Source organism: Pseudonaja textilis, chromosome 2 (assembly GCF_049901715.1).
Source record: "Pseudonaja textilis isolate UNSWEBS1 chromosome 2, rPseTex1.2, whole genome shotgun sequence".
Taxonomy (NCBI): domain Eukaryota; kingdom Metazoa; phylum Chordata; class Lepidosauria; order Squamata; family Elapidae; genus Pseudonaja; species Pseudonaja textilis.
Window position 1 is genome coordinate 106,396,036 of NC_141991.1, and position 26,433 is coordinate 106,422,468.

The following is a 26,433-nucleotide window of genomic DNA, read 5'->3' on the forward strand; positions in this document are numbered from 1 at the left end:
ATGTCTTATAAATGGTCTCATTGATTGAAGAGATACTCATTCCCTGTTCTGTTGAAATGTCTTCAAATATTGTTAGTGCAATGGTTCTTTGGGAGAGAATTTTATAATAATTTAACAATACAGCAAAGATACAAATCCACAAACTTTGATTATTTGCTGAGGTTCATCTCTGAACAATCAAAAGGGTTTTTTTTTTGGTATACATTTTATTTAAGGCTATTGTATATCATCATCAGTACTCTGAGCCATCTCAGACTATAAGTATTATTTATCTCCCATTCTTCCATTGCACTCAAAACATTCAGGGCACATTGCATATTTGCATTCATGTACAAATCCCAAAAGTGCAAATGAGTTGCATTCCTTTAATTATACTTTTTTTAAATAATGGAATTATAGGCAGCACTGTCCAACAAATCAAGGTTCCTGGAGCATTCCTCCATTATCAAATATTCAACACTCCCAAGTCTGATTTGCTGGACTCCTATCATGTCTACTGATACCAATACGGTATCAAAATTTCCAAAATTATTAGCTAGTTTTTTACTGAGGCATCGCTGGCAGGCAAAAGAGGCTCTAGATAACTATCCCATTGCTGCGTTCATTTTTGCTTTGTGAATGGTGTGACTCATATTTATTTCCTCTATTTCCTCTGCCTATTGATGAATCTAGTTTGACTAGTTATGACTAGATGCTGTCTTCCTGGGCCTTAGATTACTTATTTGATTCTCTTGGGCACTATGAGAAAAGTAGCGTCAATAGGCCTTTAGAAGCTATCGATAATGCTGTGGCTCTATAGCAGTCAGTCACGCATACCATGCTCCCGTGTGCCAAAACTTGCCATACCAGTTGTGCACCATAGGCAGCTGACCAAATACAACTATTAATAGAATTACATACTTCATCTCATTATTCAACCAGCAGATGCACTTTGAGCCCTTTGGAACTAAATGCAAACGCTGCATCAGTTCCAGACACTCTGTGTTAGTCAGGCCTGCTTTGACAATTGTGCAGATCAGCCTTCTCTGATGTGGTGCCCTCCAAATGTATTCCATCTGCCACCTTGGTTGGAAATGTTAAGGGTTTGCGTCCCACGCATCTATAGAATTACACACTGGAGAAGTCAAGTGTAAATATTAATTTCTCAGGCACATTCTCAGGAATCCTATGTCACTCAGAATAGGTTGCACTTGGAGCAGCTTTGTAAACTAAAATAACAAATGCAACCATAACAAAGCCTCTTGAAAAAAGCACCTTTGGGACAATAACGAAGCGGGATTCCCTGACCTTTGTTACGGAAGTGTTTAAAGATAACCAAAACTGATCTTTTACCTGACACAAACCTGAGTAACTCCCTAGGACAGCTCTTTCCTAACGAAAAAAAAAGGGTTTGTTAAGGACCTTTTCCACCTAAACCCTGATCGCAGCTACACCAACCAGGGTTTCCTGTGTCCTTTATCTACTTTCCAAATTCACCTGCCCTACTTAATGCTTGCTGCCTTGGTCTGTGCAGAGCTATTTGCAAACTCCTCCCCCCCACACCTCTTCTGCTAATGGGCATCTGGCAGACTGTTGCATTTCTTCTAATGGTTTCTGTTTCTTGTCACTGTGACCTTGTCTGTCTGTCTGTGTTTGTTTCTCCCAGCTTTTTTTGTTTTGTTTTGTTTTTTGTCCCATTCCCCACCCCCCTCGGAGAGCTGGTGGTGGCATCAGCATTTTTCTATTTCAGGCTTTTCCAAACCCTCCTCCTTTGTTGTGGTTTCTTTGGACAGGGTTGCCCTCAGGTAAGGAACTACACTGAATCAGCTGAGGAAAGCCATGCCATCCGCCCTTCGAGCCTTTGGTTCTTCATGCCATGTGCCTGCGTGTGCACCCTGATCCTCCCTGGCTTTCTTCCTTTTTTTTTTTTCCTCCTGTTGGGCATTGCCTGGCATTGCTGCCATTTTGATGTGACCCAGGTTTGCTGCCTTTATTATATTGCAGGATTGAACTGACCTCTGACCTCACATCCCTGTAGCAAGTACCTTAGGTCCTCGGCCACAAACATTCTAGCAAATCTTTTTGGTAAGGAGATGATACTTCTTAGAAGTAGTGGTTCCACCTATAACCTCTGCTAATGTGACTGGAAACTAAAATTGACCATGTATTTTCCCCTCCCCCTGCACCTCCTTCCCTTCTCCCTATTCATAACTAATAAAATAGTCTCCCTCTCTTCTGTGCCCCGTTTCATTTATCAGGAGCACCACACTTCAGCGGAACAAAAGAGGTGTCCTTTTGCCTAGTGGAACATATGCTGCTGGCCTTTCCCATCTATTACCTCACCCACAGTCTTTAGCTAAGAGGAGGAACATGTCCTTCCAATTTGAAGTCTGAACTTTGGGCAACTTGGCCAGTTCAATGAGTTCTGGATGACAGTTCTGTACTTTTGGGGCTGGAGGAACCGTCTGTCCGAATCAGTCATATGTAGCTGTTTCTATGGAGGAGATTAAGGCCGAGAGAGTCAGTACGTTGATATCAGCAGAAAGGTTTTGTTTTTCAATGTAAAGCTCCTGCTCTTAGCTACTGTGAGATATCGGTGGCACAATCAATCAAAGAACATGCTTCAATCTCTTTTGTTTAATAAATCGGCATCAGTTGCACACTATGGACGGTGCTATAGAATCTTTGATATTTTGCCTTACAAGATACAGTGTCCCCCATGTTTGCTCTGGTTTTTATAAGCCTATTTACAGGGGCTTTGCAGACACCAGAGAATAATAGTCCTTAGTATAGGTATCAGAATAAATTGTTCTGCTTCCTCAGCATGCTGCCCCTACCTACTTACAGAAAAAGCTCTTTGAGTTGAGTTGCAGGTCTTCCAGAAAAAGTGAGGGTATTGCTGTTCCTTTTTGCTGCTCTCTGAGCTTGCTTGTACTTCTTCAGGAATCAGGCAACCTGAAGAGGCAGAAAAACAACAGGGAAGGAGAGCAATCAGTCAAAGAGGCTCCAAGGATTAGTCATAGCTCCCTACTGAGGCACCAGCTTCAGGCTATTCAGTCAAGTCTATAAATAATATGTAGATTGTAGGCAGGAGCTGCAGTTTTTCATTAAATGGCAGATATTTAATGCATTGCAAATGGGCTAAATTCAAGTGAGTTCCATGCCTATAAATGTACATCCAGTTAATTCCAATAGGACCTGTATTATGTATTTATTTATAAAACAATTTTAATGCAAGTTTTGAAACTTGAACAATGGTTTCCTGCATATCTGCAATTCTGATCTCTTAATTATTATGTTGTATTTTTCATTTTTCCTTGAAAGCTGACACTATGAAGGCCTAATAGTGGCATGCTATCAAAAGATGAAGTTAAGATGTTTTCTTATTTGAAATTACCAACAAAATCCCTTTTGCTAAATTGTATTATTTGGGCATATCTCCTTCAGTTTTTAGTAACTGGTATTTTCTGGAGGAATCTTGAGATGTAATTTTCATAACATTTCTCAAACCTGTATTTCCTAGCATCTTTGGAGAATTATTGAATACCAAAAATGGGTATTAAATGGTGGTGCAGTGTTTAGAAATCAATATTGCAGGCTAATTCAACTCACCACAAGGAGTTCGATCCTCACCTGCTCAAGGTTGACTCAGCCTTCCCTCCTTCCAAGGCCGATAAAGTGAGGACCCAGATTGCTGGGGGCAATATGCTGACTCTGTAAACCCCTTTGAATGGGCTGTAAAGCCCTATGAAGTAGTAGATAAGTCTTAAGTGCTATTGTTATTAATATAGGGTGTCTAGTATTAAGCAAGAGGGAAGATAGATCCCCTCAACCGCACTTCGTTCCTGAAGTTCAGAACATAACAGATGTGTACATATTTATTCTAGGGGAAGGGGAACCTGTGGTCCTCTTAAGTGCTTTTTTTAAAAAAAAACATTTTCATGAGACCTACCTAGGGCAAATGGGAGAAGAGAACATATTGGGAGTTGTAATTCAGCAACATTTATAGAACTGAAGGTTCCCTGCCTTGTAAATGCTATCTATCTGTTGCTAAAATAACAATAGCACAGCAGATTTAGAAAGGGAAACTTGTTTTTTTACAAACCGAATGTGTACTTCTGGTCATTTGCTGTAAAACCTCTTTTATCACATTTCTTTCAGTGGGGTAGATGAGTGAAATTGAGAATCTGAGGTTTGTTTTGAAGGTTAAAAGAGGCAAAAGATCTGTGCTAAGCACAGAAAACTGTTTCTCCCAGTTACAGCAAAAAAAAAAAAAGTGAACAAGGGTTGCTAATTATAATGTTTGCATATTACCTCCAGACAGTGGTGGGATTCAATTTTTTTTTACTACCGGTTCTGTGGGCATGGCTTGCTGGGCCTCGCAGGGGAAGGATACTGTAAAATCTCCAGTCAGAGATGGTATTTGCCAGTTCTCCAAACTACTCAAAATTTCCACTACTGGTTCTCCAGAACTGGTGAGAACCTGCTGAATATCACCTCTGCCTCCAGGAGAGAGATTTATACCTCTGAAGAGTGGATGCTGGGAATTAACAGTGGGAGAGGCTAAAACCCTCAAGTCCTGCTTAGGTGCTTCTTGGAGATATAATTTCATATGTAGGTCCCCTTCGATAATGCATTAAGGAACTTCCTTTGTCATCATACTTTCCTATTTCCATTCCACTAGGGATGGGGAATATGGAATGAAGATTGTTATAGCAGTATCACATGTTCTGTTAGCTACTTGGGTGAGAGAAGATGTACAAATACTTGCTTACCAGTAGGCATTCATTTATCAGATGAGGAATGGAGTGAGATAAAATAAGACAAGAGTGCTCTTCCAGTTGTCCTATGCCTTTCATCTAAACTTCAGTGATGAGAAAAGCTTGCAGCAAATTGGATACCACAATCCGAATCTCAAATCACCTAAATGAAAGAACATCTGATGCTAAAAAGCTATTTGGCCACCACAATCCCTTGCTGAAATCCAAGAAGGTACAGCAAGAGGGGGCAGCGTTTTCCATTTGCTTCTTCTTTTCTTAAAAAACAAAAACAAAAAACAGACAGATTGTCTTCTTATAACAACAAAAAAGTCAATAAGCTATATTTAAATTTGGACTGGACGATTCGTAACTGCTCCTGTATATAAGCCAAAGGAGCAGAAGCTTAATCAAGGCATCTAAACATTTTTCCAGTTTCCCTTTCCCCAAACACCAGCCTTCATAAGGGTGGGGATCTCTTGGAACAGTTATCCCTTGGCACCTGCCAACCCTGCTCTTCAGTGCATGCTTTTCTGCTAATTTCCCCATAATTTTTGCTTGCTGAAACCCTATGTGTTGATATGTTGCCTTAGGATGGTGAATATCTTCACCTCTTCTTGTCATTTGCTTCCTCTCTATTTGCCTCCTCCTCCTCCTCCTCCTCCTCCCACTCCTTTACTAGCAGCTTTGCCTTCCTGTCCAGCATGGTGCTTCTTTGGGATAGAGAGGCTGGTAAGTTTCTGCTCCTTTTATTATTATTTTTTCATTTCATCTTCTGCAGCACGATAGAAGGTTGGGGAAGAAGGATGGGCAAGCACTTTGAGGTTGTTAGTGCCCTCAATAAAACTGCCAAGTGTTTCTTTCCCTAGCCTGGGGCTTCTGGACATCTTGGACTACAGTTACTATTAATTCCCAGTTAAACCAGACTAGGGGTAACAGGTGTTGTCAAATTTCAGTTATTGCTCTTGTCCTCTGCAGGGTATAAGGGTAGGGAATGTTACTCTTCAAATTAAGTTTAAATGCTGTTCAATCTGTTAAGCCAGAAAGATTTCCACACCAGACCAGTTTTTAATAGGTCAGCTCTTTCACCTGGGTGGTTTCTAGCCATCATATTGAAATCCCGTGCATTGTCCAATGGGTTCACTAAGGCTTCAGTTAACCTATTTCATCTGGATTGTGATTCTGAGTAACTTTAGCTATGACCTGATCCAACCAGCAGAAAGACCCGGATATTGCTGCAGGTATTATTTGTGAAAATAACCTAATACACATTTTGTAAATTTTATTTACTAAAGAAGTGGGATTCTAAAAGTAGATCAGTTATAATCTCCCAAACATCAGCAATCTGGCGCGCCCAATATTTTTCGGCAGCAAGACCTATTTCTGCTAGCAGTTATCTGGTTTGGGGCACCAGAAGAAGCACCTTGTTAAAAATGCAGCAACGAAGTATGGAAAGAACTGGAAAATCAAAAATATGCTTTGGACTATAGAGTAGCTGGCTGCTCTATGCTTTTAAAATTGTTATTTTCAAATGCAGTAAGTTTTCTTAAAAACTATAGTGTCCGATTTTGAATTTTGACATTTAAAAAATTGATGGGTTTTTTTTTTTATACCTTTATCCGATTCTCTTTTGTGGCACATTTCCTAAATATTCCTGGCACAGAATTGATCTTGCATTATTATTGTTACTATTATTTTGATTTGTATTAAGAAATAAATCACACTTGGGAAAATTCCAGCCTTATGGACTACTAGATCAGGAAACAGATACCACAATAAAATTAGAAGTCAGCTTTATAGAGATAAACTACATTAACAGACACTTGCAAATCTGATTGTATTTTTCCCCTCCTCCCACTTAGTCAAAGAGGAGCCAGCCTGAATGTCTTCCAAATACAGTATTATCTTTTTTTGCCATGTTTTAAAGATTGCTTCTGTCCTTTTTTTCTGGGTGTGAGAGAGAGCTGCTGAATATTTCCCGCAAGACCATAAGTCTCTATAGGAATTGTCTCCACAGGAAATTTAATCGATGAACTGTATTCTTTTTTTCTTTACAACTGCAGAGAGAGAGAAGATGGGGGTGGGGGTACGAAAAGAAAAGCTGCTTTGGCCCCTTGATTGTTTTCCATTTCTGTTCAGCTTCTAGTTCTCATGAGCCTGTCTGCAGTCTCCATAATATAGTCTTCTATACTTCATAGAATAGAATTCTTTATTGGCCAAGTGTGATTGGACACACGAGGAATTGGCCTCCTTGTTCATATTTCTGACCCTGTCACAGTCAGACATTTTCTGCCTGAAAACCTATTAGATGTTGTGGGTACAGTTTCTGCTTCAGCAAGCGATAAAAGGCGAGTCAAAACCAGTAAACTACCAGGATGTTTGAAAATTAACATCTGCTATGGGACTGTATGAATGAAAGTTTTATCATCTTGCTTCCTTTCACAGAATTTTGAAGGAAGTTGGATGAATTTGCTTTCCTTCGAAACTCTTGGTTTGAAAGTCAGCTCTCAGTTTTGACCTGTATTTTGCAAGTATATCCTCATAAAAGAGATAATTAGATAATAATCCATCAAATTAAACAGTTCTATAGCAAAGAATTACTCCAGGCAATTTTAGGGTTTCTCAGGTAAAACGTAAAGCCATTGATTTAAATAATAATTGTTAGTATATTAACAAAATGCTAGTAGATGGGGTTTAAACTTCAAACTATGCATGATCCCCTAACTTTTGCAGTCCTGAAGGTTTTCAGATTATTGAGGTAATTCAGCAGCAAATTAACAGCAAAACATAGGGGGGAAATTGGTAAATTCAAATCTGAAATAAGCTTTACATGCCCAAGGAAAATATTCCTCCTCTCCCAGCTCAAAATCATTCAGAGAATTCTGCTGCCTTTACTATTGTTGCAATAATAGTAAACAATAATGTCCTGAAGCTTCCAAAATTTCTGTAGCTTTGCACTAAAGTATTAGGATATCAACCTGACAATACCAATGACTTGCTGTGTTGTTGAATTAACATATGAAAGCAAGTGAGCTCCTTCTGCCTGCATTTTCAACTGATGCTATAACCAGGGGTGGGATTCTACCAGTTTGCACCTATTCGCTAGAACTGGTTGTTAACATTCTAAGCAGTTTGGAGAACTGGTTGTTAGAAGAAATTACTGGCCTAATCCTGTAAGGAAGGCAGGAAGGAAACATTCTGGTGTTGCTTATAGAAACTGCCTCTCTGTTAACCCTTATTACATTGTTGGCAGGACTAGACTTCCTGTCTCAGGAATGTCTCTGGAGTTTTTTTCCCCTCCTTTGCTGGTACTTTGCTTGTGTGGATTGACCATCCAAAGTTACAATGGCACTGGAAAAAGTGACTTATGACCATTTTTCACACAACTGTTGCAGCATCCCCACAGTCATAAGAGGCCAGGCGAGGAGATGTGTGTCTCGATGTGAGTGATATTGAGTTGGCCATGCCCAGCCAATAACATGACCACCAAGCCACACCCACCAACTTAGCCACACCCACAGAACCAGTTGTTAAAAAATTTGAATCCTACCCCTGGCTATAATGTCTGCTTAGAAGAAATATTTCAGCTGAAATAGAGTTAGAAATGCTTTAACGTTGTTAAAGAAATGCTATTAATGTTGTGGTGACAACTGCTGTATAATTGCGCATCTTAAAAAAATGACTTCCAAATGTTACTCAATCTGTTTGCCCCAAAGTTACTTTACAAAATGGGCCATGTAGATTATAACTGTAAAAAAAGTGCACTATATGTCACTTAAAAATAAAGCATAAGCACAGGCAAACACTATAATATAATATAGAAGAGCTTGTTGACCACTTTTTTACAGAGCTAATCTGTGATTACCTGCAGCTGGAAGCCTGGGGTGGCCCATCTTTTAATATCTTAATATTGTCTGTTAAAATGAAACTTAGCAACTAGCTGTTGTCTATTGCAATATCCCAAAGGTGCTTTTTCCAAAAGGAAACTAGACTTTCTTGGAGTTTTTTTTTCCTTTGAAAACCTTTTGCTTCTCACCAAGAAGCTTCTTCAGTTCCAACTGCTGAAATGGTGCTTCTTGGGAAGCAAAGGAAAAGACCAAGGAGCTCAGAAGTGACTTGTCATCCATGTAGACCAGTCTTCTCCCTGGGTCTCTTGGCTTTTCCCCCCTGTATTTTAGAGCTTATACTTTCATGTCCATATGTTCCCTATCTCAATATATTAAGGGACGTCAGTTTTTCAGCAACTATAGACAAAGGAAATCTCTGGGGAGGTGGGGTGGGTGGGGAGAAGAGAGATTTGAAGGTTTCATCTGTTCCTGGAGCTTCAGATTGTTCATTCTAGGTTTTAATTGCATTAACCACAGATGATCTGCATAACTATAGATCAGAGGTCTCCAAAGTTGGCAACTTTAAGACTTGTGGACTTCTATTCCCAGAATTCTAGAATTTGAAATCCACAACTCTTAAAGTTGCAAAGTTTGGGGAGCCCTCCTGTAGATGGTCATTAATTCATAAATATTGCTTTAACTGTCCTCAACTTAAAAGAGAAAAATGTTCGTACAACAGTAAGACTTTCAGCTTAAAAAGTACAGCATTTACGTTTTATACAAACTCTTTGCCTAGTATTCAAGAAGTGGATGTAAAATATGTAAAATCAATAGCCTTTTCTGTAACAATCTATGATGAATGATTTTCAAGTATCCACCTCATCATAACAATGACCCTAACCAAGCCTGTGCTTTCTTAAAATTTATGAACCCAGTATTTGACTTACAAAAACACACAACTGAAAATGAAAGTAGCATTCATAGAATGATTATACTTTTTTGGACATTTGAAAACTAGTATCTGCCATGGGACTATATGAATGAAAACTTTTATCATCTTGCTTCATTCACAGAATTTTGAAGGAAGTTGGATGAACTTCCAGTACAAAAAAAGGAGCTTGTTGATACCGCAGCTATGCAGTATGGCAGTTCCCTTGATTGCAAGTTCCAATTCTGGGCTCGCAAATCTGGCTTCTGACAAATAGAGCAGCTCATATTGAATCCTCACACCTGAAGCCATAGGGCTTATTCATGAATCTGAGCAACAAATCATGGGATTGCAAAAGAAGGTAGTACTTAGTACAGACACAGTTCTGTATTTCTCCTTTCCCCAAATGTCCAAGAGATCCTTGTCAGTTTTCACTTTATAGGGCTAGAGAGAAATGTAAAATGTTCCTGATGGGAAAAGAGAGATGCTGCATTAGATACTCATGTTCTTGGGCCTAGGCTATCCTGCTGCAAATGATGAAGTAACCTCTTCAAACCTGAGGCATCTTTATGTTATTTGTGTATGCCCAAAAGGTCTAGAAACTTTCCTTAAGACTCCTTTCCTGCACTGAGTTGTTCTCCTCTTATTACAAAAATAAAAGCATTAGTAATATATAACTGACCCAAGGTGACACAATTAAAATGCATTCTCTTTATTTTCTTCTTGTTTCTCTTTGCAGAACTGAAGACTATATGAAGTTATCCCTAGACTCTTCCTAAGACTTACCTTTTGGCATTTTTAAAGGCTTGAGGAGAAAAAAAAGGGCAAAACCCCAAACACAACCGAAAAATATCCCTCAAAATATAAGACTTTCCGTTTGGCTGAAGCTGAGTTCCTCAGAATCAATCCTTGTAATATCAAGATTGGAACAAGTTGGGGTCTGGTCTGGATAATTATATGGCTAGAGAAAATAACAGACTACACTGTGCAGGTTCTGTTCTTGGATGTAAAGTAAGATCTCTGGGGGAATAAACAAGCACACTTTGTTGTGTTCAGTACTCCATATCTGCAGCCTCCCCCCAAACAAAACAAAAACAATTAACTAGATAACCTGGAGAAAACTGATAAATTATTGTACAATGGACCTGTTTCCTGTCTAGATGGTAGAACAAGCTAGAACAAGCCCTTTTCACCACTCTGTCCTGGACCACAAAAACCTTCTTAGATGAATTTGAAGACAGCTGTAATATATGAAACCTTCTAAATCTAAAGGCTCCTTCCATCCACAGATGGAAGGTTGGTTGCATGATACAGACTGTGACCTCTTGGAAATGAGACAGTATTTCATCTTGGATAGAAGGAAGTCCTAAGAAACAAAAGATTTATCTTTTTATTTAGAAGTTTGTCCCATTAGTGGGGTGTACTCCTAAATAAGAGTATAGGATTGCAGCCTTAGTATAACAATTTGTGACTAATTTTAATTGCAAGGATTAAGAGTGCTTCATTAGCTAATGCTTTTGTTTACTTGACACTTCAAGCCTGTTCCCAAGAATAGAATCTGAAAATGTGAGCTATGGAATGTAAAATGGCCCTTTGGTTACCAATTTCACCAGTTTAGGAACAGTTTTTACCAGTTCCTAAATAAGACTAAAGATATATCCTTTTATGTTGTGTCACTATTCTGGCATCGCATCATTTTTTATGTTACTGATAATCAGTTCCTGTTTGATAGATTGGATTTTTTTAAAAAATGTTGCTCTCCTGTGTTTTGAGGGAAAGCTTCATAATCTATCCCCTGTTACTTTTTGAAACAAAACCTTAATTATTTGGAAATACTTGAAATTAATTAGTCAATCATTCTTTGGGACACATAGGTTTAAGAACTGTTTTCCTCTAGACTAATTCCCTGTCCCCCAGGCTTATTTAAGAAACAGCAGAATCTTTGACCATAATTAATTTGCAAAAGATAAGCTTCCATTCCTATACCTATTTTCTCTAATATAGTACAGTTTGCAACCAAATCCCATTCATATAAGGACACTCCGCTTTGAGATATTTGTTAGCAACCACTTTGCCTCCAATTCACATTGATAGACTCAAAACACCATTAACTATGCAAATAATGCCTTATATACAATATAATCTTTCAGTATGCAGCAATACATATATAAGGAAAATGACTAGTGGCAATGAGCAAAGCTATCTCTTCAGTAATGACATATTGCTGTCTGAGTGGGTTTTTTGTTTTGTTTTTGTTTTTCTAAATATGAAAGTAGATCTTGTACAAAGGACTATAATTTCTAGCAGTTTCAAAATGTATATTGCCATTTTTCAGACCAATAAACATTTAAATAGTTTTCCTGACTGGTCATTGTGTTTGTAAATATGCACAGTATGCACACAGCTCTTGCTTCCAATAAATTCAGATTTGAATTGGAACTTGGGAAAGTTATGATTGATTGCCTTTAGAAAACAAAACCATAGTTTAAATTACTATAAGAATGTCCTTCACAGTCGCCAGACTTGAATATTACTGAAAATCTATAAAGAGATCCCAATCATGCATAGCATGCAAAGAAATCCATGAGCTAGAAATATTCTACAAGGAAAAGCAAGGAAAATTTCAAAAGCAAGAATAGAAAGACACTTTCTAGGTGGTTACAAGAAATAGTTGGAAGTGGTTATTTTTTCTAAAGGAGATGTTACAAATACTGATTTGCAACGTATCCACACATGTTTTACACCTGCAATATTCACCATTGTTTTATTTTGAATCTTATTAACAGTACACATAAATAGTAAGTATGCATTCAAATTTGCAGAGAAAAATTAATTTTGTACTAGGCAAAGGTTCTGTTAACTTAGGGATTCATTGAAACACACTTTGAACAAGAGTGCTAAACTTTTGCACACAACTGTAGAGATGTAAAACCAATTACTGTCCTAACTAAGAATGTCTGCATACAAGTAAACTTGCTAACCATTTTTCACAGCTGGTAATGATTTTGATCCAAGCTTGTTGTAAATCCATGTCTTTTTAGAAGTGCAATAAAAGGAAGAGGGTTCCCCCCAATGTCAGTTCCTAAATGTTTGGCCCAATATACATATGGTGAATACTTTTTCTACCACAGTTTGCCTGTATGTATGGCAGGGCTATAATTTGTACCACTGTAATTACTAAAGAAGACATCAAGGGGAAAAATTGCCTACATATCTGGGCAACTGGATTGATGCTGTACACCAGGGGTGTCCAACCTTTCACCTTCCCTGGGCCACATTAGAGGATGAAAATTTGGTTTGGGCCACACATAAAATAAAATAACAGTAACGATACCTGATCATCCAAAAAAACCATAGAAAACATAGTTAACATATTAAATTTATTTTGAAATGAAGTTAGTGAGATGTTTTTATTATTTATTATTAATTATTTATTAAAAATATTTATTTTTATCATGGTTTTTATCACAGTTTTTATCATGGTTTATTTTCCAGCCAAATTTTTTTGGGGGAGCGGGAGAAAGCTCATCCGCCTTGCGCCTACCTCTCCTCCTGCAAATGGCCCGGCTGGATGAGGCAGGACTGGAAGGCAGAAGCAGCAGCAGCGGTGAGGGCAGAAGCCTTCCCCGCCACTGCTGCTGCTTCTGCCCCCGCCTCCGCTTCTGCCCCCACCGCCGCTCTGCCCGCCACCACTTCTGCCCCCGCCGCTGCTTCTGCCCTGCCGCAGCTGCCGCTTCTGCCCCTGCCATCGCTTCTGCCCCGCTGCTGCTGCCCCCGCGCCGCTTCTGCCCCGCTGCCCCGTGGCAGGGGCAGTAGCGATGGCGGTGGCAGGAAGAAGCGGTGGCGGGGTGCGGGGGCAACAGCGTGGTGGGGCAGTAGCGGTGGTGGGGAAGAAGCGGCGCAGCGAGGGCAGAAGCGGCGGCGGGGCAGCGGTGGCGGGGCAGAAGCGGCAGCGGGGCAGAAGTGGCGGGGCAGCAGCGGCAGCGACGGGGGGGCAGAAGCGGCGGCGGTGGCGGCAGGGGCAACAGCAGGAGGTGGCGCTCTGACGGCGCCTGCCTTTTCTCTTGCTGCTTGGCCTGGCGCTCGCCTCGCCCCGCGCCTGCCTCTCCTCCTCCTCCTCCTTGCTGGCTCTGGCATGAAGGTTGGGGTGGGCACTGGGCCGCATTACGAGGCGACCTGGGCCGCATGCGGCCCATGGGCCGCGGGTTGGACAAGCCTGCTGTACACTGTGTTAAAAACCAACATGCCACATTATGACTTGGCATGATTTTTTTGAGGATTTTTTCCTCCCCTTTCTTGGCGGACTGACAGGTGTGGTGCTATAGGCACATAGGCATTTAGATTTTTAAAAAAAGTCCTAAGAGCATCTGCAACTTGACGGCTCTGCTTTTTAAGAGCTTGAAAGGGAGCAGTGGCCATCTAAAAATTAGCCCAAACATCCCAGAGAGACTTTAGAAACTTTAAAAATGCCCTCTTAGTTATATGGAGTTCTGGCAGATGATGGCAGAAGCAGAATAAGAGACAGATCTATGCATCCTACAAGCATTAGTGAATGCAAAAAAGGACTCAGGCCACAGCCTATTCAAGAATTATGGCAGCATTAGCAGCAAACCTGCCATACTTATACTCAGCAGATAGCCCAGAAGCAAGGAAACTTTGGGAAAATGGAAGAAGCTGAGAATCCTCCTGTTAAACTAAGATAAGGGAAATACTTCCTAAAAAATGTTTCATTTAATGTTCAAATACCACAGGCAGTCCTTAACCTACAACCATTCAGTACCTGTTTGAAGTTACAGAAGCACTGAAAAAGTGACTTACACAACCAGTCCCCAAAGTTATGGCTGTTGCAGCACTTCACAGTCAGACCACATCCAAATTGGACTTGGCAGCCTGCCCACATTTACAACCTCAAGGGTGCTTCACCTTCCCCCTACCTATCTAGTTCTTTTCATGGGTGGCAGCTGTGTAGCTGGGGCAATTTCTGGGATGCTTTGGCTTTGTGCCATGCTGTTAACACTTTGTGTGGTGCAGCAGAATGGAGGGTGGGGTGGGCTCAGAATGCAGAAGGGCAAAAGCAACTGTGGCAGGGGTTGGGGACTATCTGGGGCACAGTAGCTTTGCCCCATGCTGTTGATACTTCCTGGAATTCTGTGGCTTTGCGCCATGCTGTTGGCACTTTCCATAGCATAATGGTTTTGTATAGCACTACTGGGTTGGGGCAGCTGAGGCTTCCAGGGGTGGCTGCGGCTTTGCACTGTGGCTCAGGGACTTCTTGCAGTCCCAGAGTCTCTGTGTACCAAGAAGGCCCCGAGCCGCAGCATAGTTCTTCCCTAGCCTCCCTGTGCTTGCACGTATGTGTTCACACATCCCATACCTTCTTTCCCCAACACCCCTGAACTCACGCATGGCTTGCCTATGTCAGGCCTCCCTCACTCCTTTGTACTACCCCCATGCTCCTTATGGACCCGTCTGCTTCCCACTTAACAACCCATACATCTGGAGTTATGCCAGCAACCAGGATTGCTGGTATTGCAGTTGCATCATGTGACATTATGCTTTACGACTCCATAAGTTAGTGATGGAAATTCTGATCTCAGTTGTGGTGATGTTGAGGGCTACCTGTTAGAAGAAGATGGATTGAGACACCAGTCTCTTAAGAGGGTAGGTAAGATAATCAATCCAGACTGAGATCCATTCTAATGTCATACTCCAGCCTATTCAATGAATGACAGTACTGTACAAGCATCCTCATTTGTGTCCACATTTCAACTGATTAGTTGGTGGATTCCTTATTCATAGTATCAGAAAATAGTGATGATGTGGCTGTACAATGATAGTACATTTGTAAAGTGCACTGGATTTCTTAGCTATCGCTTGTTCTTAAAAATGATCCTTACAACATGTGCTGTTATTTAAATGGGTGAACAATAAGAGACTGTTCACCCATTTAAATTATTTAATTTGTAGGTGAATAATCCTAGTGCCTTGTGTAATTTGTTCACAACCCATAATATACATTGGAATTCATGATATCAGGGAATTCATGCAAGGGATAGCTTGCTAAAAGTGAAAATGTGAAGTATGTGGGGTCATCCCACATAAAAAAGCATCTTGACGGGAGATTCAAAACCAAGATTCCCAGCATTTCAGGTCAAATATGTGCAGTCTTTTATTCTTAGGGTTTTAAAAAAAGCTTTTATTCACACATCTCCATCATGCATTTTTAAAAATTTCAGACAGGAAACATCCCATATTGCAGGCTATCTTGTCAAACTCCACAGTTTTTCTCAAAACAAAAGTATCCCCATTTTTTTCCCTTTTTGTTGTTCTCTTCTTGGCAGGGTTCAGAGAGAGCAGCTGGCTGCCATCTTCACCCTTCTAAAGGAAAAATCAGACACTTTTGGTGATATGTCTGAATCTGATATCAAAGAACAACTTAAGCTTTATGACATGTAGATGTAAGTTTTTCTTTTTTTCAGTATACTAAAGGTGTACTGTAAACGCTGTAGTTTTCAACATGGTTAGAATATATTGTATATGAAAATGCAATGAATAGTTTTTGTATTGTATTTTATCTTTTAAAAATGATTTTTGAGAAAGAATAAAAGTCATTTAGTTGTCAAATCAATATTTGTCAAATCAATATTTAAGGCGCTAAAATATACCAAATGCTGTTGTAATTTCTTACAATGATCTTATACTGTTTTTGAATGCAAATATTCCATTGCTACATGCAGATATGTTACAGGCAGTGAATGATATTAGACAAGCTGTTTTTGAACTTATCTGTAACACAATGGAGACACTTTCAAAAAGAACTTTCTTGATAAATATAAGTAACCAGTGAGTCTGATAAATGGAGCTAATAAATCAGAAACACTACTGTAAATCTAAAAACAAGTAAATAGCATCTGTCACTTTATACTAAACTTTGTTTTCAAAGAAGCTTGTGTTTTAGATTAACTCTGTAAATATTTAAGATAAAAAGTGTCAAACTGTAGACACTTGTATAAATTTTTGATTAAATGTTTTGATAGGAACTATGGATAATAAATGTGTGGATTGTTAGATTTCTGATTACTGAATCCACAGTGTTTTAAAGCAACATTACAGAAGTGGCATTGCCTTAGTGTAGGATGGGTTTTTTTTAAGCTTCTTAGCCACAAAAGGCCCTTTACTGATTCTGTTATTGACTTGAGTTAAAGTAGGCTGTAATTCACAAAAGCTCAGGTCCTTTTATAAAATCTGTTATTCTGAAAAGGTGCTACTACCAGGCTCCTTCTCATTTTGGGCAATTAAAGTAAAATCCAGGGCCAAATCTACTTGAAAGCCAGTTTGGTGTAGTGGTTAAAGGCATCATAAGTTCTAGTCCCACCTTAGGTGTAAAATCAACCCAGGCGATCTTGTTACTGTTTCTCAGTCCTAGGAAGGAGCAAGGCAAACTACTTCTTAAAAACATGCCAGGAAAACAGCAGAGTTAGTCCAGGAAGTCACTAGAAGTCAACCCTAACTGGAAGGCACTCCCTCGCCCCACAAACCTACTTAACATCCATGGTCAGCAAAATTGATTTGGTGCTGCCATCTGCTGAGGTAGAACAACAGATACCTACAAATACCTAGAGCAAATTCATTTTTATTTTATTTTTAAAGAGATAATTTAGAGACTGGTTTTTGTAATAGATGGATGGACCCAGAGGAATTGTGGTTGGGTTTCATGTGGAATTTAGTCCTAATAAAGAGGCCAAAATGACTTTGTTATTAGGATGTGAACAGGAACTCTGGCTATGCAGTTTCAAGGTTGCAGTGGAGATGCAAATTGTACCACAAAATGGCTGCTATTGATAATGGAATAACTCCTCTAGAAGATTCCTCTGGAAATGCCACAATTATGATAGATTGTCAAAAGTAACATTTTGATGGATTTATTACTTCCTTAGAAATGTGTAAATGATCAAATGTAGATTAGCCAGTGCTATGGCACCATTTGAAATGCTTTGTATGAAATTTACTATATAAGTTTGCTTGTATGTAGTATATTCAGGGACTTTCACCTGGGAACCTTACCTAATAAGCCTCTGTTTGTCTAAGACTGCAGATTCTTAATAAAGTTTGGGAGATTTTGAGCTGTATCCTGGCAGTAGAAGAATACACTGAAACCTCATCACCCAGGTGGCAGAGAAGACATAGGAGGCCTACGGGTTTCTCTGGGAGTATTTCTCCAACAATTTATACTATAATGGAGAGTGGGTATGGTAGTTTGGTTCTTTTAATTATTTCTGGAACTTTTTATTTTCTTAAATAAAAGAATTCATGTTCCACATACTTCAGGACTAGTGGCAAAATGTATATGTGCTCAACTAATCAGCTACTTGAAAGCTTGGTATTTGTGTTTATGCTGTTTGAGGTAAGAAAAGAGAAACTGAAAACTGCACAGACACAGAAATTACCCTAAACCTATCTCTTTGGAGTAAATCAACATTTTGGCTCGAAACTACACCGGTCATTGGTGTGTAAGTTCCACACCTAGTAAGGTTGGCATTATAAGTTCCATCCTCCATAAACTGGCTGAGTTTACAAATCACATGAAGCCATAACCAACTTAATTCACCTAGTAGACTAAGACATAAACCATGACTTATAAAATCACAATGGTGGGACTCAAATAATGTAAATCATATTATGAAATCTAGGAACTACAGAGCAGAGGTGGTATTCAGCAGGTTCTGACCAGTTCTGGAGAACCGGTATCAGAAATTTTGAGTAGTCCGGTGTAGCAGCAAATACCACCTCTGACTGGCCCCGCCCTCATCTATTCTCTGCCTCCCAAGTCCCAGCTGATCAGCTGGGTCTTTTGTTGCCCTGCACAGGAGAACAGAGCTAGAAAGCAGGTGAGTAGGGTAGGGAGGGAATGGGATTTTGCAGTAACTTTCCCCTGGAGTGGGGTGGGAATTGAGAGTTTACAATATCCTTCTCTTGCCACGCCCACCAAGCCACACCCACAGAACTGTAGTAAAAAAAAATTAATCCCACCACTGCTACGAAGTCAGAAGAAGTTCTGTGGCCCTAAAACCAGTTGCCCGCTCTATGCAAAAATCTAAATTAAAACACCACAACAAATATCTGAGCTCTGCTTGGACAGATCTAATGGACTACACTATTTTTTGTTAAGCTGTTCAAATTTTCCTAACATTTTTCTATTCCCCTAATCATGATCATTACAAAACATGTTCAATATTTTATGAATCATTTGGTGTTTATTTGATTTTTTTCTTAAAATGTGATGCTCAGAACTAGACATTGAATTGAAGTGGGTATGATAAATAAAGTGAATAAAGTGAAACTATGCTTTTGCTGATGTCCAAAATTGCATTTTACATTGTTGCAGCCCTTTCACAGTATTGATTGCTATTTTGTTTGCAATGAAATATTAATTCAGTGGTGGGATTCAAATTCTTTTACTACCAGTTCTGTGGGCGTGGCTTGGTGGGCGTGGCAGGGGAAGGAAATTGCAGAATCTCCAGTCAGAGGTGATATTTGCCGATTCTCCAAATTACTCAAAATTTCTGCTACTGGTTCTCCAGAACTGGTCAGAACCTGCTGAATACCACCTCTGATTCAGGATCTTTTTCACAAGTAGTATTACCAAGCCATGTACAGTATTTCCCATTCTGACCCTGTGCATTTGCTTTCTGCATGTAAAATACAGAATTTTGTATTTGTTAAATTTCTTAGTATTATGTTAGACCATCTGCCAAATATATTAAAATAATCTTGAATTGTATTTTTGTCTCCTGGGTTATAAACTACCCCACTCAATTATTATCTGTAAGACATACATTGCACTTGTCAGTAAATAGACATGTTCATGAAGAAATGGCACATTGCTAAGCCTAATCACTTGCCTAGCCACTGACTGCACTAGGAAAGAAAGAAGAGGAACACTGCAAGAGAAAAGATGAGAAAAAAGAAAAAAAAACCACAATCACCATTTGCTCTGAATGGTTATTTTATCTGTGAGAATTATTCTCAAAATGGCTAATACCTCTAAATTATGTGTGTGTGTCTGTCTGCATGCCTTTTTAGTATATTCTATATCTTAGTCTTTGTTCACAAAGACAAAATTATGATTCAATGTAAATGAGTTTATATATTATGGTAAGAAAATGGTGTCTATTGAGAGTGAGGGGAAGGATAAAAAAAGGCAAGATTTACAATGTTACGATGCACAGTCTACTCCTTTTTTTAAGGTGACCAACTGTCCTTCTTTAGGGAGGACAATCCTCCTTTTGAAAGTTCTGTCCTCCCTCAAAAAATATCCTCCTCCATGTTCTCCTTTTTGATATTTGAAGACTAATCTGTAAATCTCCATATTTGATCGATGCCGAGCAGATCCATTGTGTGTGATGACGTATTTGTATTTGACATGATGATTCGTCAAGGCTTGGTACAGTGCAGCGAGACGCGATTATGAGATGCATGCACTCCACACAGGAGAATTGTTTTGAGAGAGTGCGCCACGCACAAGTGGCTTTGGTTTTTTTTTTCAATTTGTGTGCTCCTTTTCACTGTAAAAAAGTTGGTTACCTTACTTTTTTACATGTGTCAACTTCAATGTGGCTTCCATCACAACACATCTTCAATTTTGCTTTTTTTCCCACATAAATTTATGTAAAGTTGATTTTCAAAAAATGCCACTTTTTAGCTGTGTTCACACAACATACAGAATAATCAATCATAAAAGAATGAGTTGCCCAACAAAATAGGCCAAATGTCGGCCGGGTTAGTTTGAAGTTTATTGTTATGCTACATCCAGCGTGGAATTTACTAACAATTTTTAGTTGCATAAATATTTGTTTAAAGTTTTTTTTTTTTTTTTCGGCTTGACAAATCCCTTTTGAAGGCAACAGTCAAATCAAGCGTTACACTTTTACAAAGGGGACTAGCCTTTGAGATAGCATAAGCATTAATGTCAACCATATGGTCCCAATTAATTTCAAGGAAGGCTGAAGTCACAACTACTTTGCGCCAATACAGAGCCATAAAGTAGCCAGTTACATTTTATTGTTATGTAATGAAAATAATTTTTTCCCGTTCAATCAAAACCAGATCGAGATTAGTTAATCCAGAATAAGATGCCCAGGCAAACACAGTCACAGTGCCTTTGTGAACCAGGCAGATATGGTTTAAGTGACGGTATCATTTTAAAAAAAAAGTCGGCTAGCCTAAACTCCAACAAGACCCCACGCAGGTCAATACATAGAAGGCAGTGTCCGCTCTTTGAAACAACCTTTCCTTATGCGCATGCTCCTTGTCGTCTTCCCACTCCTGCAGCAACAGTTTGCGGAGTTCACAGAAAGAGCAATGTAGATCTAAGAAAATGAAGAATTACTCACCCAGTACGACTTCCTGTTTAAGATAGTACAACTTCCGGCTTAAGATGGTTGTTTATCATTTTCCTCTTTTTTAACGGAAGTGAGATCCGCTCTTAAGGCACGGGAAAAACAAACCATAAACTAGCAAAGAAAAGTGGAAGAGTTGACCGCATTTCTAACTAGGGTTTTGTTTGGGGTGTTTGGGTTTCTTTAAAATGTTAGAAATATTTAAACATATTTAAACCTCGCAAGTAATAATACTCTTTGCGGAAGATACGGTTTGCTGCTGTTGCGCTTGTGGCTTTGGGCAACGTTCAACTATCGTTTTTTTCCTTGCTTATATGTCTTCTGAGACTAAAAATTCAAAACACAATAGCTAACCTTGCTGTGGTAAATAACTTTTTCACATAATGCAAGCGGGACCATTTGCTTTGTAATAACAACAAAATAAAATTCTGGATTAGCCCGCGCTTTTTCTATTACAATCTTCCCCGGAGACAAAAAAGCGAGTCCAAAGGAACTTGGAAGTGAGCGCGCCGTGCGCGTCTAAATTTTACACAACTACAGAATCCCTACCGAATCTAATACGCATGCGGATTCCTGAGCCATCGGGCAATGTTTTTTGGGTTTTTTTTTAAACCTATGGCGGCCGGGTAGAGCCGTTTTCCGTACAATCTCGCGGTTTCTCTTTTGATGCTCTCGATTAAATCTCGGTCGGGATTAGAAGAGGGAACGTGACCGGGAAGTGGTTTTCAGGGTAACGGACCGCTGTGCTTGGCTGTGGGCGCCACCCCGCACCCGCGGGCGTGGACAGGCAAGGGTAGGCCTCAGGGCCGCGTCAGCCCATATGAAGGTAGTCTTCCCTTGCTCTCAGCCTCTTCTGCCTTTCGTGGCTCCGCAGAAAAAAGTTCTCGGTTCCTTCTCTTTCGTGGAGCATTGTCCACTCACCCGGCCCCTCTGGCCTAACGTGGTCTTTCTCTTAAGGACGGTCCTTGGACGGTGGAGGCAGCTTCAGTGAACAGAGAGTCCCTCGTTTCTGCCCTAAAGTGAAATCGTCCCCCCCCCAAACAAAACTGCGTTTTTCTGCCATGGTACCCGTTAAGCCCAACGACGGTAGCCCGGGTCTCTATAAGGCTATGGGAAATAAAGATGCCCAGCCCCCCGATCCCGAGGGCAACCCGCCCAACTCCTCTCTCATGAAAGCCCTGGACGCAGTTATAGCAGCGGGGAGACGTGGCTTGCTGGGTCCGGCGGCCATGGGAGCCCCTGAAAGTGTTCCCGCCGTGAACTTGGAGGGTTGCAACGGAGTAGCAGCTTCTGGGGGAAACTTGAACCCTATTCCGCTAGTGGCGAGAGTCGACAAAAGGAAGAAGGCAGTCAATGAGAAACGTACCGCTGTAATCACGGTGGTGCCCTCCGCAGCAGCAGGTAAGTTAAGTAAGGCTGGAAATCTGGAAATGTTTGCTTTTCTCTTGAACGGAAACTTCTCTGTATACCCTGCCATCATATGTGCAAAAACCTCTTGTTGGCTTTATGCTTCTGCCAGAAAAATTAGCGCCAATGAGTGGGATAGACAAACTCTCCATCCATAGGTATACCCAATGTGACGGGACCGATCTTTGTCTCGTCCCGATAGCGATTGAAAAGGTAAGGTAATGTGTGACTGGATTATGATAACCAGTGGAACAGCTTGCCTCCAGAAATCCAACACCGGATGCTTTTAAGAAGAGTCTAGAGACAGTCACTTATCTAAAATGGTATAGGTTTTCCTGCTTGAGCAGGGGGCTGGACTAGAAGACCTCCATGGTCCCTTCCAGCCCTGCCCATTCCCCCTCCCTCTGCTTCTATTCCTAATTCTATTCCTAATTCTGTTTTGTTCTATTCTATAACTGCATGTTTCATGGTAAGTTGTGTGCTCCCATCATATTTGCAGCTTTAATTTAAATTATCAATATTAGGAAACACAGAGCGTTAGAATCATTGATTTAGAAAGGGCTATTTTGGCCCTCAAATCCATTTCCCACAAATGGCTGTTTCGCTTTGGCTTTCATGTAGCCAAGGAATGGGAGCACATATACCCACTTCTCCAAATATTATGATCCCCCCCCCCAAATATCTAATTTTTCTAATCAGAACCTGTCTTATCACTTAAATCTATTATTCCTGTACCTCGTTGCAAGAAAGGTGGTGACCTTTTTCTGTGTAGCATCTGTTCAGGTGTTTTAGTTGAAGAGTACTGCCATACTGACCTCGGTCATCTTTTTTCGGCTCCTTCAATCTCTTCATAAGCTTAGAGTCCAGTCCCTTGATAATCTTTGTCACCCTTCTCTGAACCTCTCCTGATATCTCAAAATCCTTTTTTCAAGAATGAGATGCAAAGCAGTAGCGTTTGGTGAAATATGGTTATTCTGGCAAGATTTGTTCTTGATCAATTCTTGCTGACTTATGATAATTCTTGTAGTTTTCAAACTCCTTGTAAATCAGATATTTTGTGATCTGCTCTGGAATCTTCCTAGATACTCATGCTAGACTGGATCTTTGCTATTTTGTCTTTTCCCCATTTTTCAAGCTTTAATCCTGTTCCTTCATCTTCAACTTTTCACATTTTTCCCCATTCAGAATTGTGTGATTCTTACATGTTTATGGAAATTCTGTGATTCTTACAATAGCTTAAGCTCAGATGAAAACAGCTGGGTATTTCAGATTCTTGAGCCCCAGAGGGATGCCACAAATACAGGTGTATGTTCTCTCCAGATCAGATTAAACAGTTTTTTCTACATTTACACACATGGTGATCTCAAAATGACTACCCATATTAAATACATAACTCTAGGTGGCAAGCAGTCAGAGCAAAAGCAGTAAGATAAGGTAGCCTTTATTGTCCTTTACCCGTATACACAATGGCACATATTAACATGACATTCTAATGTACCGCTCTCAAAAGAACGAAATGCCACCTGCCGAATAACGTCACCATCCCAAGGATAATATAATAACAGCAATACCACTAAAATACCAAGTTACAAAACCTATATTAATTACAGTCCCATTTGAATACATAGGGGAAATCTGGACAGTTAACAAGTTTGATATATGGTACAAAGCTGTTATAAAAACTGATCAAAATTAAAAATAAACAAATTCATAGAAAAACCATTAAGACATTATATAACAATTGTACAAGAATACACATATTTTGGGGCCCTGCTCTTAATGTCTGTGGAAAAGCCCAATCTTCTGAAAGGCTAAGAGATCACAAATGTATGAATAGCACTGCTCCTATGATTTTTCTTGCTTATGTATTACTGCTGCTACTTTGGAGTGGGAGAGAATTAATGGCGGTGATAGTGTTTTTCAACTTATGGTCCGCTGATCCCTGGGGGGTCCACAAAGGTTTGAAGAAATGTTATGATTTAAGTTAAGACTTTGAGTTAAGTCTTGGTAATCCTTGGCCATGGTTTGTGGCCACAAAAGGTATATAAAGGATGCCCATGATGAAGAAAAGGCTAAGAACCACTGGTGTAAGCCAAACTCTTGCTTTGTCCTGGTATAGTGGTGGCAAAATATGAAGTGAAAAGTCCTTTCATCTGTTAATCAGCACATATCTTTTAAGAATGAATTCTTTTTGTGCCAGTTCATCTTCAACCTCATAGTTGAACTGATTTCTTGTCATCCCCTGTTCTGTTCATTCTATTTTGCATAATCCATTGTCTTAACAATATTCTGAAATTTAACTATGGCACATTCTTGAAGATATAATTAACCTGCATTTCTTGATTTTGTTTTTAAGTCTTGATATAATTTGTCCATCATAGGAACATTTTTATATTATACTTTCAAGGGGTATTGTTGCTGTTCTGACGTCAGAATAGTAAACTTATGTAGAACTTGAATCAAAGGAGTTAATGTGGTATTTTGCTTTTAGGTGTCGGAAATCTGCAACCTGCACCAAAGGAAATATGGATATGTGGGAATTCTGTGATCTTGGCATCAAAAGAAAGAGCGCAAAGTCGCCCACAAGGATTGCAATTAGGCATCTCAACTTCACGGGCAAATGTGTATTGGCATGGGATACAGAGCATGATGTGGACACAGCTTATACCTCTTTTGCATGAAATTTATCATCTTCGATCTCCTCCATCAGTAATAATAATTCATCTTGGTGAAGATGATCTGTTTCCCGAAAATAATACTTCAGTCATTATCTCAATGAAAAATGATTTAGGTATTCTTAAAAGAGCATTCCCAGATACTGTTATAGTTTGGTCTTCACTGTTACCAATACGTATTTGGAAAAATGATCCAAAGCATAGATCTACAGAAAATGCTCAAATTGTGGTTAACAAGATAATGGTAAACTATTGCAATAAAATTGGTGTGCACTTTCTGTCACATAATTTGATTACCTCTGATAAATCACATCTCTTCTTGCCAGATGTCAGTGATCTGTCTGATGAGGGAGTTGATATCTTCATAGCAAATCTGAAGAAGGTCTTAAGATTGTATCAGATTTTGCAGTAGCTGGGAAAGAGTTTTTGAAAAGCAGTCTGTATAATGTTTGGGAAGATTGGTTTTATTATTACCTGAAAAAAAGGAGACATGAGCTGACTATATCTATACAATATAGCTCAAAGTTTTCTCTCACAGATACATTACAGATTAACAGATGTGTTCCTATAGTTAACTTTTGGTCTTCTGTAACAATTGTTAATGAAACTGGGTGTTTACTCCCTTGGAGGGTTATTGTAAAATAACATCATAACATCACAAACTTGTTAAGTAGACATACCTGCTTGTGCCTTGTTTTTTTTCTATCTTACTCTTTAAAGAAGCAGTTTCTATTATATTTAATATATATAATATTATATATATGTAGAAACATATTGAATAGGGTTTTTTTCTTATAATAATATCTGAAAGAAATGGCTGAGGTTGGACATGAAAGAGTATTTTGTAAATAACAGTTATCAAAATACTGTATATTTAATATGGCTGTCAAACCACAGTTGACAAATAGTTTAATCCAAGAACCTAGTGCCATTGAAGGCTATTACCTAGTAAGACATTTAGGAATTTGTAAGGTTCTGTCCAAAAGCATTGTGTCAAAGAGGTGACTTGGATCAATAGCCATGACACCAAACAAAAGTTGTTTTCTAGCATGGCACATTCAGAAAATTATTATGGCGTTTGGCAGCATATTGCCCTGTATATGTTTTTTTTCCTTCATTTATTTTTGGACGCTTATAAGATTAAATACTTTTAACAGTATGGATTCTATTTTCTTAATATTAATACTTAATATTAGGAATTTTCTGTATAAGCAGTATTTCTCAATAATAGTGGTTAAAAAAAAGCTAGCTATAACACCCATAACAAGTAAAAGAAATTCAAGTGGATTAGTTGGCCTGTCAGAGAAAATACAAATAGCTACCTATGAATTTAGCAGTAGTGACTTAGCTTTCAGATTTCATATAATTGTTCCTTAAGCTGGGGAAAAGAGAAAAGGGAAAAAGAGAAAAATGTTGCTGGTAAAAGTATAAAGTAAGAATAAAGCGCAATAGTCTTAAAGG

General features: G+C 39.3%; 2 protein-coding genes across 4 annotated transcripts in view; both read left to right on the top strand.

The window, feature by feature from the left end:
* MXRA7 (matrix remodeling associated 7) overlaps positions 1 to 17,616 on the top strand; it is a 56,163-nt gene extending 38,547 nt beyond the window's left edge. The window contains exons 4-5 of one of the 3 annotated variants that reach the window (XM_087924793.1): positions 1,984 to 2,064; positions 10,231 to 11,848. In XM_087924793.1, the coding sequence (XP_087780919.1) occupies positions 1,984 to 2,017 (34 nt within the window). In that variant the 3' untranslated portion in view covers positions 2,018 to 2,064; positions 10,231 to 11,848. Of the gene's footprint in view, positions 1 to 1,983; positions 2,065 to 10,230; positions 11,849 to 15,832 lie in introns of those variants that run through there. The other 2 variants (XM_087924791.1, XM_087924790.1) reach the window with 2 other exon arrangements.
* A 3,857-nt stretch (positions 17,617 to 21,473) lies between these two features.
* On the top strand, positions 21,474 to 26,129 carry LOC113437179 (uncharacterized). Its single transcript, XM_026702057.2, has 2 exons — positions 21,474 to 22,291; positions 24,789 to 26,129. Exons 1-2 carry the CDS (start codon positions 21,952 to 21,954, stop codon positions 25,382 to 25,384), a joined length of 936 nt encoding a protein of 311 aa, XP_026557842.1. The 5' UTR covers positions 21,474 to 21,951; the 3' UTR covers positions 25,385 to 26,129.
* The last annotated feature ends 304 nt before the right edge of the window (positions 26,130 to 26,433 follow it).